Source organism: Neoarius graeffei, chromosome 26 (assembly GCF_027579695.1).
Source record: "Neoarius graeffei isolate fNeoGra1 chromosome 26, fNeoGra1.pri, whole genome shotgun sequence".
Classification (NCBI taxonomy): domain Eukaryota; kingdom Metazoa; phylum Chordata; class Actinopteri; order Siluriformes; family Ariidae; genus Neoarius; species Neoarius graeffei.
This window is the reverse complement of record NC_083594.1, coordinates 38,350,992-38,366,721: the sequence shown is the minus strand read 5'-3', so window position 1 is coordinate 38,366,721 and position 15,730 is coordinate 38,350,992. Positions and strand designations below refer to the sequence as shown.

Genomic DNA, 15,730 nt, shown 5'->3' with positions numbered 1-15,730 from the left:
TGGTTCGGATGGTCAGGAACCACCAAGGCACAGGCATGCCATGAACTGAAAGCTGCTGAACACCAGTTTTACTGTCTACAGTCAAGTGAGTTTTATATTGCCATGGACTGACAGGCTGCCATCCAAGAAAGAAGCTTCTGCTCCAAAATTGACACCTTCAAGCTTGACTAAAGTTTGCAGCTGGCCCCATGGATAAAGAAAAGCCTTCTGAAGGAAAGTTTTATGGTCATATGAGAAAAAATTGAGTTATTTTGCCACAGTGACCAGAGATACAGAGGAACACTAACTAACAGAGTAACTGTGCAGCATGGTGTTGGTAGCATCATGCTCTGGGGCCGTTTTATTGGCAGTAATATTGGTGCATTGCACAAAGTGGATGGAATAATGAAGAAGAGCCACCTGAGAAATCTTCAGCTTAACCTCAAACCATCAGAAACTTGGACACAAATGGGTGTTCCAACAGGACAATTATCCCAAATACACATCAAGGCTGGCTGTGGAATGGATAAAGCAGACTAAGGCCAAGTTTACATTAGACTGTATCTGTCTCATTTTCTTCGCGGATGCACTGTCCGTTTACATTAAAACGCCTGGAAACGCCGGGAAACGGGAATTCGCCAGGGTCCACGTATTCAATCCAGATCGTGTCTGGTCCGGTGCTGTATAAACATTGAGAATACGCGGATACGCTGTGCTGAGCTCTAGCTGGCATCGTCATTGGACAACGTCACTGTGACATCCACCTTCCTGATTCGCTGGCGTTGGTCATGTGATGCGACTGCTGAAAAACGGCGCGGACTTCCGCCTTGTATCACCTTTCATTAAAGAGTATAAAAGTATGAAAATACTGCAAATACTGATGCAAATACTGCCCATTGTGTAGTTATGATTGTCTTTAGGCTTGCCATCCTTCCACTTGCAAGTGGTAAGTGACGCGCATGCCCGACATGCACTGAGATCACACACACAGCGGCTCAGTCCCGAATCACAGCTCGTGCGCTCCACTCGCGCGCTCTGTGAGCTGCGCAGGGCCGGAGTGCGCACCCTCCAGAGGGCACTCGCTGTTCAGGGCGGAGTGATTTGGAGCGCAGGATGCCTGCGGAGCCGAGCGTATCCGTGTATTGGTGTTGCTGTGTGCACACTAATCGTTTTAAAAACGTTAATCTGATGATCCGCTGATACGGTCTAATGTAAACCCCACCTAAAATTAAGCTTAAAACAAGTCCTGACCTCAACCCTATCCAAAATATGGGGACTTAAAAATCAGGTCCATGCCAGTAGACTCATAAATTTAATTGAACTCTACCAATTCCGCCAAGTGGTCAAATGTCCAACCAGAATTCTGCCAGAAGCTTGTTGATGGCTAACAAAAGTCTCTGGTAAAGATGAAACTTGCTAAGGAACATTTAACCAAATATTAGGTGTTTCGTATGTATAATTTTGACCCTGTGTTGATTTCAGAAAATCTAAAAATTTATTAAAACTTGTGCACTTTTTCTATTAAAGATGCTTGTTGTACAATCATTCTGCCACAGAAAAAGAACAGTTCAATGAAATCACTGAAAGCCCTGTATGCAGCTGTATGCATATAAAATGTATGTAGCATAAACATAGAACCTGACCTCTGTGCTTAGCTGTGTCTGTGCCTCGAGAGGGATTGTTCTTGTGCAGCCCCTCGAGCACATCCTGAACCCTCCAGAACTCTTTTTGCAAGTGTCGGTGGACCAGCTCGTTCTGGAGAAACAAAGGAGAACATTTAGAAGATGAGAGGCATATTAATTTAAGTAGTTATATTATTCTCTCTCTCTCTCTCTCTCTCTCTCACACACACACACACACACACACACACACACTTTTTAAAATGTTACCAACTTTTTTTGTTCTCTACTCTGGTTTTTAAATCAAATGGCTACCCAGCAAACAAGCCCGTACGGGGCCCGTGTGGGCTTTCCTCGGGCAGTGTGGGCTAGGGCCAGCCCTAACCTAGCCCACACAGGGCCAGCGAGGGCTTGCCCACGTCAGAACCCCAGCCACGGGCTAGCTGTGGGCTGCCCGCAATTACCCGATTGCCCCAGGAATACCACTACTGGCCCAATGCGGGCTAGCCCATTTGGGCCCATATGTCGTTTCTTAATTGGGCCGATGCGGGCTTTCTGTGGGCAGCCCACAGGCGAATCGTTTGTAAAGCCATTGTTTACATTTTGACACATTCCATCACAGACAAGAAGCAGAATACAGACTGACTTATGATTTTACATAGCATAGCAGCTACATCGATTGTTTTGCAAGTTTAACTATGTCGACTGTTCCCTGCAAACACGTACAGTTGGGGCCCACATGGGTCTCATCTGGGCTAGTTGGGCTTCGGGTAGGCATGGGCTTCGAGTGGGCTTTGTTGCTGGGCCCCACATGGGCAATGGGTGGGCATTGAATGGGCTAAATTAACATGGGCAATAGGTGGGCTTTGTTGTTGGGCCCCACATGGGCAGTTGGTGGGCATTAAATGGGCTATTTAGCATGGGCAATAAGTGGGCTTTGTTGTTGGAGCCCATATGGGCAATGGGTGGGCATTGAATGGGCTAAATTAAGCATGGGCAGTAAGTGGGCTCCAGCAAGGCTCCATTTCAATTCAATTCAAAAACACAAGAATTTTACTCCCACACCTCTAAGATGCCATAACATAATATAAACAATACAACGTTAATTACAATTGAAAATAAAATTTCTCAATTTTAGAGCATAAAAGATAAAGTTTGCTAAAGCACACATATTCCGAGCACAACAAAGTTTGCAATAACTGAAAAGAAAGCAGGCATATTCCAGTGCAACTCCTGCAGGATAACCAAAGCAAGAAGCAATGCAAACTGGGAAATCTCCACCCCCTGTGAAATGGATACATTTCGCGCAGTTTCTGCTGCTTGCTGACTGACTGGCTTTTGTCTCTGCTGCCTGTGAAGAGAAGAGTGCACGCACGAGTTGGATCACTTAACAAAAGGTTGGTAAAATCTTTCTGCATGATACGAGTGTATTTTGGCAATAACTATGCTATTTTTGCAACTATGTTTTCACTGCATCATGTTAACCAAAAGGACAGGAACTAACTGGCTTTAAGTTAATGTAAATGAATGAGGTGCTGTTGTTAGCTAACTTTGGTAATCAAGCCTGGTGAAACTTTGGATATTGATTCCGATCTTTAAGTCAGTATCAAGCTATTTTCGTGGTTACTATCTTCAGTAAGGAAGATAAGCTGTGAAATTCGTGAAGGTCAGCGATATTTTCAAGGCTAGATGATCGGGGCTCCCATTAGCAATGCTTGTACTGATTCTCCACTTTTACAGTATGGCCGACCTCAAAGACCCTTTTCACGTGACGTCACGACAAACGCGGCTGCCATTTTGGACATGTACAACCAGTAGTTTACCACAGCCAACATTGAGGAACGGCAGCAAAGAAAGTGTTTATTTTCAGCAAGACTTCCATCATGCCACTATATTGTTGTGCACCTGGATGTAGTAACCATCAACAAACAAGGCAAGGCTTATCATTTTATCGGATCCCGGTAGTTGCTGACTGACGGAGAAGATGGATAGCGGCATACCGGCGCTTGTGTAGTGACCACTTTGTTGGAGGTAAGACGAATAAAATTAGCCAGAAAAGGCATTACATTGCTGTTAACATTCTGTGGCGGCGAGTGTGTAACCAAATAGGCTAAAATAACCCATTGTAACCTCTTTGTTCTTCTGTAGTAGCTATTAGCTAACGGCATTAGCTAGCGTTGTGTTCCTTTGCTGTTGGTAGACTGTAGGACAGATCAGAGGCAGTGTCCTACTAACAGCGCTTAATTTGAGGGGGAGCAAGCCGGAGCGCGCTCCGGAACCTCGGGCATTGGCTCCGGCAGCTATTTACACTGGATCCGGTGATCCGACACCTCTTTTGACTATGTAACAAAAAAAAAAATTTAAATAAAAAAATGCAAGTTTATTTAGTGTTAATGTCTGATTTTGATATCTGTCTTGTTGGTGATTTCCCTCATGAAACGACATCCACAAAATATCTGCAGATGAACTTAATTTGCAGTGTTATTACAAAACATGCCCAGAAGCGCAGCGCCGCCCCCTTTTTTTCCGCACCGGAGCCGCTCATCCTCTGTGCTCCGGGACCTCCCACTTTACAAATTAAGCACTGCCTACAAATAAGTGTTCAAAATAAGAGGAACATGTATTTGTCTCTTAAATCCAGGCCGTTCCCTGTAATCTGTCACAACGGTTGGAGAAAGTAATGGCAAATAGCGAGTGCACAAGCCATAAAACGTAAACTGTACACAGCGCCAGGGCAGTGTGATGGTATGTCTACTTTTAGATTGTGTTAGCTGATCAATGAACACACTCGTCACTCGACGAGTTTCACGTCTTTACGACGGATATTTAAATGTGTGTTAGGTATTATTGTTGCAGTCTAAGCAGTCATTGTAGCAGCTAGATGAGCGAGAACCGAAAGGGTCTGTGCCATAAACCGTTATTTCTGTACGGCGTTGCTAATGTGTCGTTACTGTTGTTATTTCTCCCTCTGCTCGCCCTGTAAATGCCCTAAGTCGCTGGATAGCGAAGGTGTTTTCTGCATCTCGCTCCTTTTTCTTGTATGTTCTCCGTTTGTCGCCTAGTCTTCACCAACGACCTTGACTGACTGACTGACTGAGCGCAGGAACATGAATAGCATACTCGACGCACATTGGACACATGAACATAATTCGCCTTTGGCTAAGTCCCGCCCCCTTGGGTTACAGTTGCAAGAATTTGCGCTGTCAAAAACTGTAGACCTCTGTCGGACCTTTTTTTGCGCTGTGATTGGTCAATCAACATTCTAGTGTGGGCCTTAGCCAAAGGTGAATTAACAGGCAGTCTTTCCAACACTGAGCATATATTTTAAGGGAAAAAAAAATTAACAGAATTGTCAACAGTTACTTAAACCTTCATTGCTTAGTCTCTGAAGCAGGTAGTTAGATGTATTTTATTAAAAGATATGATAGAAATCTTGTCATCACTGTAGAATAGATGCATAAATTAAATACATTGTTGGGGCCTTTAAATGGAGACATTACAATGGCATAATAAAGATGATTGTCATGTCCTAGATAGTTGTCATATTTTGGGCAGTGGGGTTTTCATTAAAGCCCAAAACTTTATGAACTCAAAAAAATATTCTTAACAATGTATAACCACATCCAGTGGTATAGTTATTAAGATACTAATCCTACACTATCAATGACTTCTTAGTTTTATTAGATTCTGAATTACTGCTGGTTTGACCAATCTATAAACTGATCAAGGGGAGTTGCTCTACAGTTTGATACAAAAAAATTCAATAGTGTTAAAAAGCATGCAAGAACTCATTTTCCATCTTAAAGGTGCTGTGTGTAATATCTTTAGTAGTTTGTTTCCAGAATTCATGCTGCCCATTCACAAATGTTACCTTTTTCACAAATACTTACCATCACCATCAAATTCTATGTAGTCATTATGACTGGGAAAATTGCACTTTTCGTACATGAAAAATGGGATCTTCTCCATGTGTGCCATTTTGGATTTCCAGAAATGGGAATTTTTAGCAGTAAAACTTACTGTATTTTGGTCATACTAGCAAATATTAAGTATATAAGTAAGTATAATAATTATATAAGTAAATATTCATGGCATCACATTTTCAATGAACAGAGTAGTTGCAATACCTACTTTGGCCACAATGTTACACACTGCACCTTTTAAAATGTTATCTGAAAGTAATTGCCTGATTTATGATTTACTGATTTATCTGTCTCCCACAGCAACATATGAAAGTGCACATGCAAAATTATTGCAAGAGGAACGTAGACATACTGACGTAAGCACAGAGCCTGAGTGTTCGGACGGTATGGGCCGGGGGAAGCGAAAAAAGCGGTGAGTCTATTTGAATTTTATATATATAATATGGTATATACACAGTGTTTACTGTATATTAACTAAGTCGGCGTGTCGTCACTGTCGCGTTGCCAAAGTACTGCTACAGTGCCTATACAAAGTCTACACACCCCTGTTCAAATGTCAAGTTTTTGTGATGTAAAAAAATAACAAAGACAAATAATTTCACAACCTTTTTCACATTTAATAAAAATGATAACATGTACAATGCAATTGAGAAACAAACTCCAAACTTTAAATGGAAAATATAGAAAATAAAAAACTTGAATTAATATGGTTGCATAAATATGCACAGCCTTATACTAATGCATTGTCTTAACATCGTTGGCTTTTATTACAGCACTCAGACTTTTTGACATGGTGTCTATCAGCATAGCACATCTTGATGTGGCAATATTAGCCCACTGTTCTTTGCAAAGGTACTCCAAATCTCACACATCGCAAGTGCATGCCCTGTGCACAGTCCTCTTCACATTACCTGACAGATGTTCAATGGGATTCAGGTCTGAACTCTGTCTGGGCCATTCCAAAACCTCAATCTTATTGTGGTGAGGCCATTCTTTTGTTGATTTTAGGTGTGTGTTCGTGTGTAATTGTTGTTCTGAAAGGTTAAGAAGTTCTTCATCTTCAACATTATAACAGGGAGATGAAGGTTTTGTGCCACTACCACTGCCAATGTGGAGCTGTCCATAATTCCCTCCTCCCTGACTAAGGCCCCAGTTCCAGCTAAAGAAAAACAGTCACAAAGCATGATGTTTCCACCACCATGCTTCACTCTAGGCATGGGGTTATTTGGGTGATGTACAGTGTTGTTTTTGCACCAAACATACCTTTTGAAATTATGTCCAAAATGTTCAACCTTGGTTTCATCAGACCATAGCACATTTTCCCATATGCTTTTGGGACATTAAAGATGTCTTTTTGCAAAATGTACTCCACCAAGGGTGAACATTTTGGATATAATTCCAAAAGAATATTTGGCCAAAACACCACCCAAATAACACCATACCTACAGTGAAGTATGGTAGTGGCAGCATCATGCTTTTGTACTGTTTTATTCAGCTGGAACTGGGGCCTTAGTCAGGGAGGAGAGAATTATGAACAGGTCCAAATTACAGTCAGTATTGCCGCAAAACCTTCAGCCCTGTTAGAAAGTTGAATATGAAGAAAAACTTAATCCTTCAGACGACAAGTACCCTACACACATTCCTAAATCAACAAAAGAATAGGTTTCACCAGAATGAAATTGAAGTTTTGGAATGGCCCAGCCAGAGTTCAGACCTAGATCCCATCAGATTTGGAGTACTTTTGCCAAAAGAAATTGACAAATTTTGCCAAATCAACATGTGCCATGCCGATAGACTCCTACCCAAAAAGTCTGAGTGCTGTAATAAAAGCCAAAGGTGCTAAAACAATGTATTAGTTTGACAGTGTGCATGTTTATGCAACCATGTTTATTTAAGTTTTTTATTTTCTACATTTTTCCTTTAAAGCTTTGCGTTTGTTTTTCAATTGCATTGTACAGGTAATAATTTATAGTAAAGATGGAACAAGTTGTGAAATTATGTCATTCTGTCATTTTTTTTTTTTACATAACAAAAACCTGGCATTTCAACAGGAGTGTGTAGACTTTCAATATCCACTGTATATTGAAATTGGGGAGATATTTACATTAAGGCCCTATGGGAGGAACATGATGATTAATTTAGCTTAATGTCATCAAACAGTTCGCAAATTGTAATATTGCTGCCTCCCAAAACATGAGTAGTATGTAGTATTGCTGCCTCCCGCCAATGGGGACATAAACGGCACATGCAGTGATTTTTCAATGCCAATCAAGTCCTAATTTTTGTAGATGTCACTTCTTACCATGTCCCAACAACTTACCTTCATGTTCATTCATTACCACTTCACATAATTTAACATAACACTATTCAAATTGCTTTCAAATAAGACACCTAACCTACGATTCTCCTGTGGTTCCCCCAAATGAGTATGGTGGGCGCCTGATTTTGGTGCAAACATGAGAAATGCCCGGATGCCTGACTTAGTGAATTCCTTTATAAATATAAGCTAATGCTTTAGTTGAAGTAGTTACAGTTTAACTGAAATGCTCTAACTTATTGATTGTGCTTGATTATAATATATGTTTAGGCCAGTTGTCATGTCCAGCGAAGATGAGGAGAATGATGACATCCATCCTCTTCCTCCTCCACCCGGGGCTCTGCGAACGCCTCCACCTCTTCCTCCTCCACCCGGGGCTCTGCGAACGCCTCCACCTCTTCAGCGTGCACCCGGGGCTCTGCGAACGCCTGCAGAGACGCCTGCAGCTGCCGAGTCTTTCATCCCAAGACAAAATATTCGGGATGGCATGTTTCAGCATATTTTGAGACTACTGGAGGACCTGAAAGACGCTCAAGTGGAACATGGGAGAATTCTCCAGGCCCTCGTGCAAAATCGTCAAAACATGCCTGACCTAATTCGCACCACTCCTGAAGGTTTCCCCCTAAAGACAATTACTGATCTAATGTCCATGGAGGAGAAACTGCAAGACCCCACCTTCATGGCAGAACTGGTATGTATTTTAAATGTACTGTATGTGAACTGAATCTATCTGTTGCTTCCTGTAGCCTATGAACGGCTGTTATTTAACATGCAAAAGCCCAATTGTTTTAAAAATGGCTACACCAATAGCATACTGCAGCTTACATTCGTATGACATGAACTTTATCCACACGGCTTTCCCTGTCCATAATAACCACGTAGCGACTGCAGAAAACTTTTAAGGAAGTAGCAGGACATACGTAAAGTGGCTGTGGCTACTGCCAGTGGTGGTGGAGCAACTGGGTTTGTGAGACTCACAAGCGCGAGGGGAGGGGTTCAGGGGGGGACGAATCAGGCACTATATGCACAGCGCAAACCTGGAAAACTGAGGTTAAATACTTTTTTATATTTTTTATTTTTTCTTCGAGGAAAGTTTACTTATGGTGATGTAAAAAAAAGTGTTAACATATTACACTTTGGCCTAGATCAGGCCTATTCAATTGGCGGCCCGCTTCAAAAATTTAACAGCATTCGCGAGTCTCCAGAACAAACATACATTTTAAACTCTCGCTTACACTAGTTAGTTTGCCTCCCTTTCTAATTTCCAATCCGTTTTACATTCTTAATATGCTTATTTGCATTCTTAAACAAATCTTTTCAATTAATGTCGTTGGAAGAGTGTCGGGCGTTGCGATGTGCAGTAACAAGCGTCTCGCGTCATGCCAAAGCAGCACTGTAGTACAAGGTGCGTGCGTTTGTGATGTGTCTGAAATCAGTCCATAAACAAATGTTGACTAGGCAAACAATCTCCCATCTTCAATAATGAGACTGAGCTAGCACCACGTCCATGGTTGCTGTGGAAGAGTCCACTGGAAAATTATTTATGGGGCATCGGACAACGGAGATACACAGATTTGACAACCGACTTCAAAGATTAAACACGGAGGTGGCATCTAGCAGTTTCGTAGGACTACTTTATGGGTAAAGAAATTAAACCTCCAAAGTCGATCAAAACGACATGCCAATGATGACCATTGCACAATAAGCGTGAGCATTTGAGATGTGTTTGTGGAATGTCCGTATCGTACACGTGAACGAAAAAAGTGTGAGCGTCAAGTTGGGAGGGAAATACAGTTACGAGACCAGCCTGGCTTTGTGATCGCGTTGACGAGACAATGGGCACATCCACGCTTGTAGTAAGCTAGAGTCCGGTAAAAAAAAATATTTGTGAACGCAGCTTCGCAGACTTGACAACTCACTTCAAAGGTCCTTCAAAAAGGATGGGGTGTGTCTGCAGTAGTGTTCATATGGCTAAAGGTTACAGTTGGTCACTCAGAATGCACGTAACGTTAACGTTCCATATCAAGTTCCGATGTGCCCGGTCACTAATCAATTAATTATTTCAAGATCGCTTGCAGTTATGTAGGCCTATGCTACTGCAAAAATCCTCTGTAGCCTGCTGTACACATCTTCCTCCCACGATTTTTCCCCTGGTGGTGTTTTATCACAACCACATATTCACTTAAGAGGACAGATAATTTCTGTTTGGTAAATTTGTGGGGTCAGATAACAGTAAAGTTATTGAACTTGCAATACTGGGATGTACTCTGTCCAAAATATTGCAATAAAGAACAATGCACGAATTGCATTGCACAATGTATATTTTTTTTTCCCCTTCAGTTTACTGCAGTAATGTAGCAACAGCTTTGATATTGCAGGACAACAAATGATCTTGTGTTGTGATTCTCTGGCTTGTCTTTTAAGGCTACATTGAACATTCAATGTTAAGATAATATTTAGATAGTTTTTACTGGTTGAAAATTGCTATTGCCAGTTGTTAGTGACCGCTGAACATGTGCGGCCCAGCTTAAGTTCTTGGTTTCAAAATGTGGCCCGAATGAAATTCTAATTGAATAGCCCTGGCCTTGATGAAATGAAATAAATTAGATAAAGATACGAAATTGTATGGACTGGTTTCAATACAACTTTTGAACAATACAATGTTTGAACATGTTTGTGGAGCTTTCCATTCATCAAGATCATGTTAGTCAAGAGTTAAAATTCATGACTGGATGTTGTAACTTGAACAACAATTCGGTTACTCGTGGTGGCTTTGCTGGCTGGCGGCATGATTATAACTTGCATCAAAAAATCGCTTTGTGGGGGCTCTTCGCATTGTAAACATTACGTTTTCTGAGTATCAATACAGACTGCTTTGAATTGGTGGCCCCAGGTCTAGCTTAATGAAACGCAACTCACTAACAGTGAATTTTATATGAAACTTCTAAAGTGTGCTCATATCCATGTATCTGGCAGTGCTTCCATATTGAGAAGTTTACTCCAGTGAGCAATATAGATTAACCTGCCTAGTGCCTTGTATTGTGTTTGTTACCCCTCAGATTGCAGCTGTGGCTGACATTGGAGGGGCCACTGTTGACGGGGCCACCCGCCGTATGATGGCCTTCCTCCTTGAACACAAGTTTTCAAGAGGGTTCAACTTCTTGGGAAGAAATGGCAAGAGGGGCTTCAAGCCCCTCAAGCTGTTTGAAGTCGTTTTATGGTAGGTGGACAATACAGTATTACAAATATAGAGAATACCAATCATGCAACTACAGGTGTGTAAGGGTGGGCATAGGTCATGTCTGGGGTAGTTAAGAAGTCGACGGTTCTTGTTTTATTTTTATTTAACTGAATGACACACCCCCTACCATTTAATATGCAGACATGAAACGCGATATTTGGCTGAGAGTTGTCACATGATGTAAGTCACTGCTATATTTGTGTCTTGCAGGAGCCTTGAAGAAGAACACGATGACTCGTACCATCACAAGGAAGGATGCGGAGAAGGCAGTCCCCAAATGGCTCATTAGGGCTAGGGACAGGGGGGGGAATAGACAGGCCCGTCAGGCCAGAGTAGCAGCTCCTCCAGAAATGTAATTTTTTTTCTTTTTTTTTTTCTTTCACGCATACATGCGTGCACGCACGCACGCGCGCGCACACACCACACACACACACATAAATGCAGACACACATGCAGACATGCAGATACACGCGCGCACACACACACACCTTTTATCGGCCCACCTTTTTGGCAGGGAGCCAGGAGTGGGAGTCTGCATTAACAGCTCCTCCGACTGTACTTTTTCTTTCTTTTTTAAAATTAAAGCTTGTTAACCACATTCTCAAGAGTCAGTGTTATGTTTCAGTTTTTAAGATATTGGCACGCAAAACATGTATTTAGAGTTGTTAGCAGTTGAAGTAAATGTATTTGTTATTGCTGTTTGTGTAAAGAACTGTACTATGGGCTGACTGTAATAGGCCCACACAATACCTGAAAGGGTAAAATAAGGGACCCATAATGAGCCCGCATGGGACAACTCCGTGTGGGACCCAGATGGGAGAAACCTGGGTTGCCCAAGTAGGTTTTAGCTAGGGCCCATATGAAACCCACTTTTAGCCCAACTGGGCTTGCCCACATGGGGCCACCGCATAACCCTTGGCCAAAACCGACTGGAGCCCAGCTGGGCAGCCCACATTCAACCCATGTGGGACCCACATGGGTGTGTCGTGCGGGACCCAGATGGGAGAAACCTGGGTTGCCGAAGTAGGTTTTAGCTAGGGCCCATATGAAACCCACTTTTAGCCCAACTGGGCTTGCCCACATGGGGCCACCGCATAACCCTTGGCCAAAACCGACTGGAGCCCAGCTGGGCAGCCCACATTCAACCCATGTGGGACCCACATGGGAGAAACCTGGGTTGCCCAAGTAGGTTTTAGCTAGGGCCCATATGAAACCCACTTTTAGCCCAACTGGGCTTGCCCACATGGGGCCACCGCATAACCCTTGGCCAAAACTGACTGGAGCCCAGCTGGGCAGCCCACATTCAACCCATGTGGGACCCAGATGGGAGAAACCTGGGTTGCCCAAGTAGGTTTTAGCTAGGGCCCATATGAAACCCACTTTTAGCCCAACTGGGCTTGCCCACATGGGGCCACCGCATAACCCTTGGCCAAAACTGACTGGAGCCCAGCTGGGCAGCCCACATTCAACCCATGTGGGACCCAGATGGGAGAAACCTGGGTTGCCCAAGTAGGTTTTAGCTAGGGCCCATATGAAACCCACTTTTAGCCCAACTGGGCTTGCCCACATGGGGCCACCGCATAACCCTTGGCCAAAACCGACTGGAGCCCAGCTGGGCAGCCCACATTCAACCCATGTGGGACCCACATGGGTGTGTTGGCAGGGTAGGCTCGTGTCTGACTGTCGCCAACATAATCCTGCCCAAGAATGAGATGCACGACGCACTAAGCACTGACTGTACACTTCAACCTCGCGCCAGATGATGATGCGTCATACCTGATCTAACCAATCGCACATTTCCCTGATCCCCAGTAGCAAGAAGTGGAACTTGCGCACTCAAGCAAGCAGTGCAAAAAGTGCCACCAACAGTGAAAAAACATTTTCGGTCACCAGCATTCTCCATACAAAACAGATATGCATGTTGACCGAATATTTAACCCCTTACATTCCAGGGATTATTCAACAATGGTTTTAAATTGCTAAGGCCGAACCACAAAGGAGATATTCATGAAAAAACCTCAGCCGTCCCACTTTACCAGTGGTCCCACTTTACCAATGTTCACCCCAGTGTATAACCTATATATAAGTATATTGTATACTAGTAGGCCAAGCTAGCACACAGACAGAAATAGGCTGTTTTAAACACGATGTGAATCTCAATTGAAATTATGAAAAGTGCATTAAACATAAATGTTGTCATATTACAGTGTATGTCTGAAGGAATGGGATTGGAATGGTGCTGCCTATGATGATAGTCCTATAGCCCAAATTTGATCTGCTTACAGGAACATGGCATCCAGGAGTTATTGGACTAAACGCAGACGCACATTAAGAATCCTTCAGTCTTTTGAGTCACATTCTGACAATGGAGGAGATATTTTGGATGCTGTTGACCGTGACATCAGTCAGGCCCCGAATGACAGTGCTGAGGAGGAAGACGATGTTTTCATGGACTGCACAAGTTCATTTGATGACTGTAACGATAAGAGAGTTGATGGCATGACCTCAGATGGTGACTATGAAGACAGTGACTCGGAGGATGTTTGTGAAACTGATGAAGATAGTGAAGATGAATGTTCAAAATTGACAAATGTTCTTTGTGACTGGGCTCTGAGGAACAATGTGCCACAGAACACCTTTTCTGATCTTCTTAGTGTGCTACAGGAGTTCCATCCAAGCCTGCCAAAGCAAGCTCGAACCCTGCTAAAAACAGCTAAAATAGCAGCCAATGTAAAGAACATAAAAGGAGGGGAGTATTTACACATTGGCATTCTCAAATACCTCCAGACAATCGCAACAGATGCTCTCCACAATGTTAGTGAGATGATTAATTTACAAGTTAATGTGGATGGTTTGCCATTATATAAGAGCTCAGCTTTGCAGTTGTGGCCAATCTTGGGCAAAGTGCCATTTGATAAGGATCCCTTTGTCATTGGAATGTTTTGTGGCAAGACAAAGCCTCTAGATTTAGAGGAATATTTGCATGATTTTGTGGAGGAGGTAGCACAGCTTGAGAAGGGGTTTCACATGGCTGGAAAGACCTTCTTTTTAAGAATTGACTGTTTCGTCTGTGACGCTCCCGCGAGGTCATTTCTAAAAAACATCAAAGGGCACAATGGGTATTTTGGATGTGAGCGTTGCACTCAAGAGGGAGTCTATGTCCACAACCATATGACTTTCCCTGAGAAGACAGCTGTGCCTCGCACAGATGACCAGTTTTTGAGAAAAGTGGATGAGGACCACCACAAGGGCGACTCCCCCCTTACTCGAATTAATCTAGGCATGATAACAATGTTCATCCTGGATTACATGCATCTTGTTTGTCTAGGCGTCACTCGAAAACTGATGCGTTTTTGGATGAAAGGAGATTTGTCGTGTAGGCTGGGTTCTCAGGCAGTGATGGCGATCTCTGCAAGACTGGTACAGCTAAGACAACACATCCCAATTGAATTTCAAAGAAAGCCAAGAAGTTTGTCAGAAATTGACAGATGGAAAGCAACTGAATACCGCCAGTTCCTTCTTTATACAGGCCCAATTGTTTTGCAAGGCATCCTTCCATCTTCCCAATACACCAATTTCCTAAATCTCTCCATTGCCATGTACCTCATGCTCTCCCCTGCTCTCTGCAAATACTATTGTGACTTTGCTGACGCTCTAATGTCTCATTTTTTGAATGAATTTGAACAATTATACGGAGCAAATGAATTGGTGTACAATGTGCATAATTTATGCCATCTAGCTGATGATGTAAGGAGATATGGAGCATTGGATGGAGTATCAGCCTTTCCATTTGAAAACTATATGAGGAAATTAAAAAAAGTTTGCAGGAAACCCCAATTTGTCTTACAACAACTACACCAGCACATCACATTGGAAAGAGCCTTTATGAAACCCAGAAAACTCAAAGACAATACTGAAAATCAAACATACATGTGGACCAACAATTGCCACCTTGCCTCACTGCACCCAATACAGAAAGGCGGTTTTTGAACTTTTCAGTGTTGCCACAACTGTTGGTGACAACTGTGTCATGGCTCAAGGCAATCTGGGACTTGTACAGAACATACTCTGCGATGAGAGAACACAAAAAACGTACATCATTTTTAGGAGGTTTTTGAAACTAGAGTCACTGTTCTTCAGCCCCATGGACTCAAAGGACATTGGCTTTTATAAAGCCAGTAATCTAGAAAATACAGATCAAATGTATCGCTTGTCAGATGTCACCCAAAAGTATGTTTTGATACCAATGACATCAGAGTGGGCAGCCATTCTTCTCCTCCACAGTAATTAGCCACCCCCCCACCCCCACCTGACAGTTTTTTTTTTTTTTATCTTTTTTTTATTATTATTATTTTTTTACTTTCAGGCCAATCATGTATTTTGTTGTGGAGTTCCTTGACAACTCTGTTGGGATTGTAAGCAACAGCTGGACTAATGGTGACAATTCGATGACCTTCTGGCCACCTTATGCAGATCCAAATAAATTTAAAATGGCTCTATTAACACATGCAGTCCCTGGACCAGCGTGGACCACCCACACCATCACAGTTTTGGGCACTGCAGGTAGGACTCTCCTTTTTTCAAGAATTGAAAATAATGCTGAATGCAAACATTAATCTGAACAGTTTGTAATTTCTTTTTCCCCTTAATG

General features: G+C 42.7%; 2 protein-coding genes across 8 annotated transcripts in view; one reads left to right on the top strand and one right to left on the bottom strand.

The window, feature by feature from the left end:
- plekha6 (pleckstrin homology domain containing, family A member 6) overlaps window positions 1–15,730 on the bottom strand; it is a 182,183-nt gene that overhangs the window by 21,233 nt on the left and 145,220 nt on the right. For all 6 annotated transcript variants that reach the window (XM_060910803.1, XM_060910804.1, XM_060910805.1 and 3 more), the window contains one exon: window positions 1,623–1,734. In XM_060910803.1, coding sequence (XP_060766786.1) covers window positions 1,623–1,734 — 112 coding nt within the window. The remainder of the gene's footprint in view (window positions 1–1,622; window positions 1,735–15,730) is intronic.
- On the top strand, window positions 2,378–15,696 carry LOC132873980 (uncharacterized). Of its 2 annotated transcripts, none has more exons than XM_060909824.1 (6): window positions 2,378–2,995; window positions 5,822–5,933; window positions 8,109–8,529; window positions 10,898–11,058; window positions 11,290–11,431; window positions 15,446–15,696. In XM_060909824.1, the coding sequence occupies exons 2-5, from the start codon at window positions 5,908–5,910 to the stop codon at window positions 11,366–11,368; spliced, it is 687 nt and encodes a 228-aa protein (XP_060765807.1). In that variant the 5' UTR covers window positions 2,378–2,995; window positions 5,822–5,907; the 3' UTR covers window positions 11,369–11,431; window positions 15,446–15,696. The 2 variants fall into 2 exon arrangements, with proteins under 2 accessions (XP_060765807.1, XP_060765808.1); XM_060909825.1 differs by lacking the exon at window positions 15,446–15,696 and adding an exon at window positions 13,365–13,582.

What these genes read in the sequence shown, in the direction of transcription:
- LOC132873980 (XM_060909824.1), top strand. Translation starts at nt 5,908, where the DNA reads ATGGGCCGGGGGAAGCGAAAAAAGCG. An exon ending in CCACCTTCATGGCAGAACTG is followed by an intron (nt 8,530 to 10,897) that starts GTATGTATTTTA and finishes GTTACCCCTCAG; the next exon opens with ATTGCAGCTGTGGCTGACAT. An exon ending in CTGTTTGAAGTCGTTTTATG is followed by an intron (nt 11,059 to 11,289) that starts GTAGGTGGACAA and finishes TGTGTCTTGCAG; the next exon opens with GAGCCTTGAAGAAGAACACG.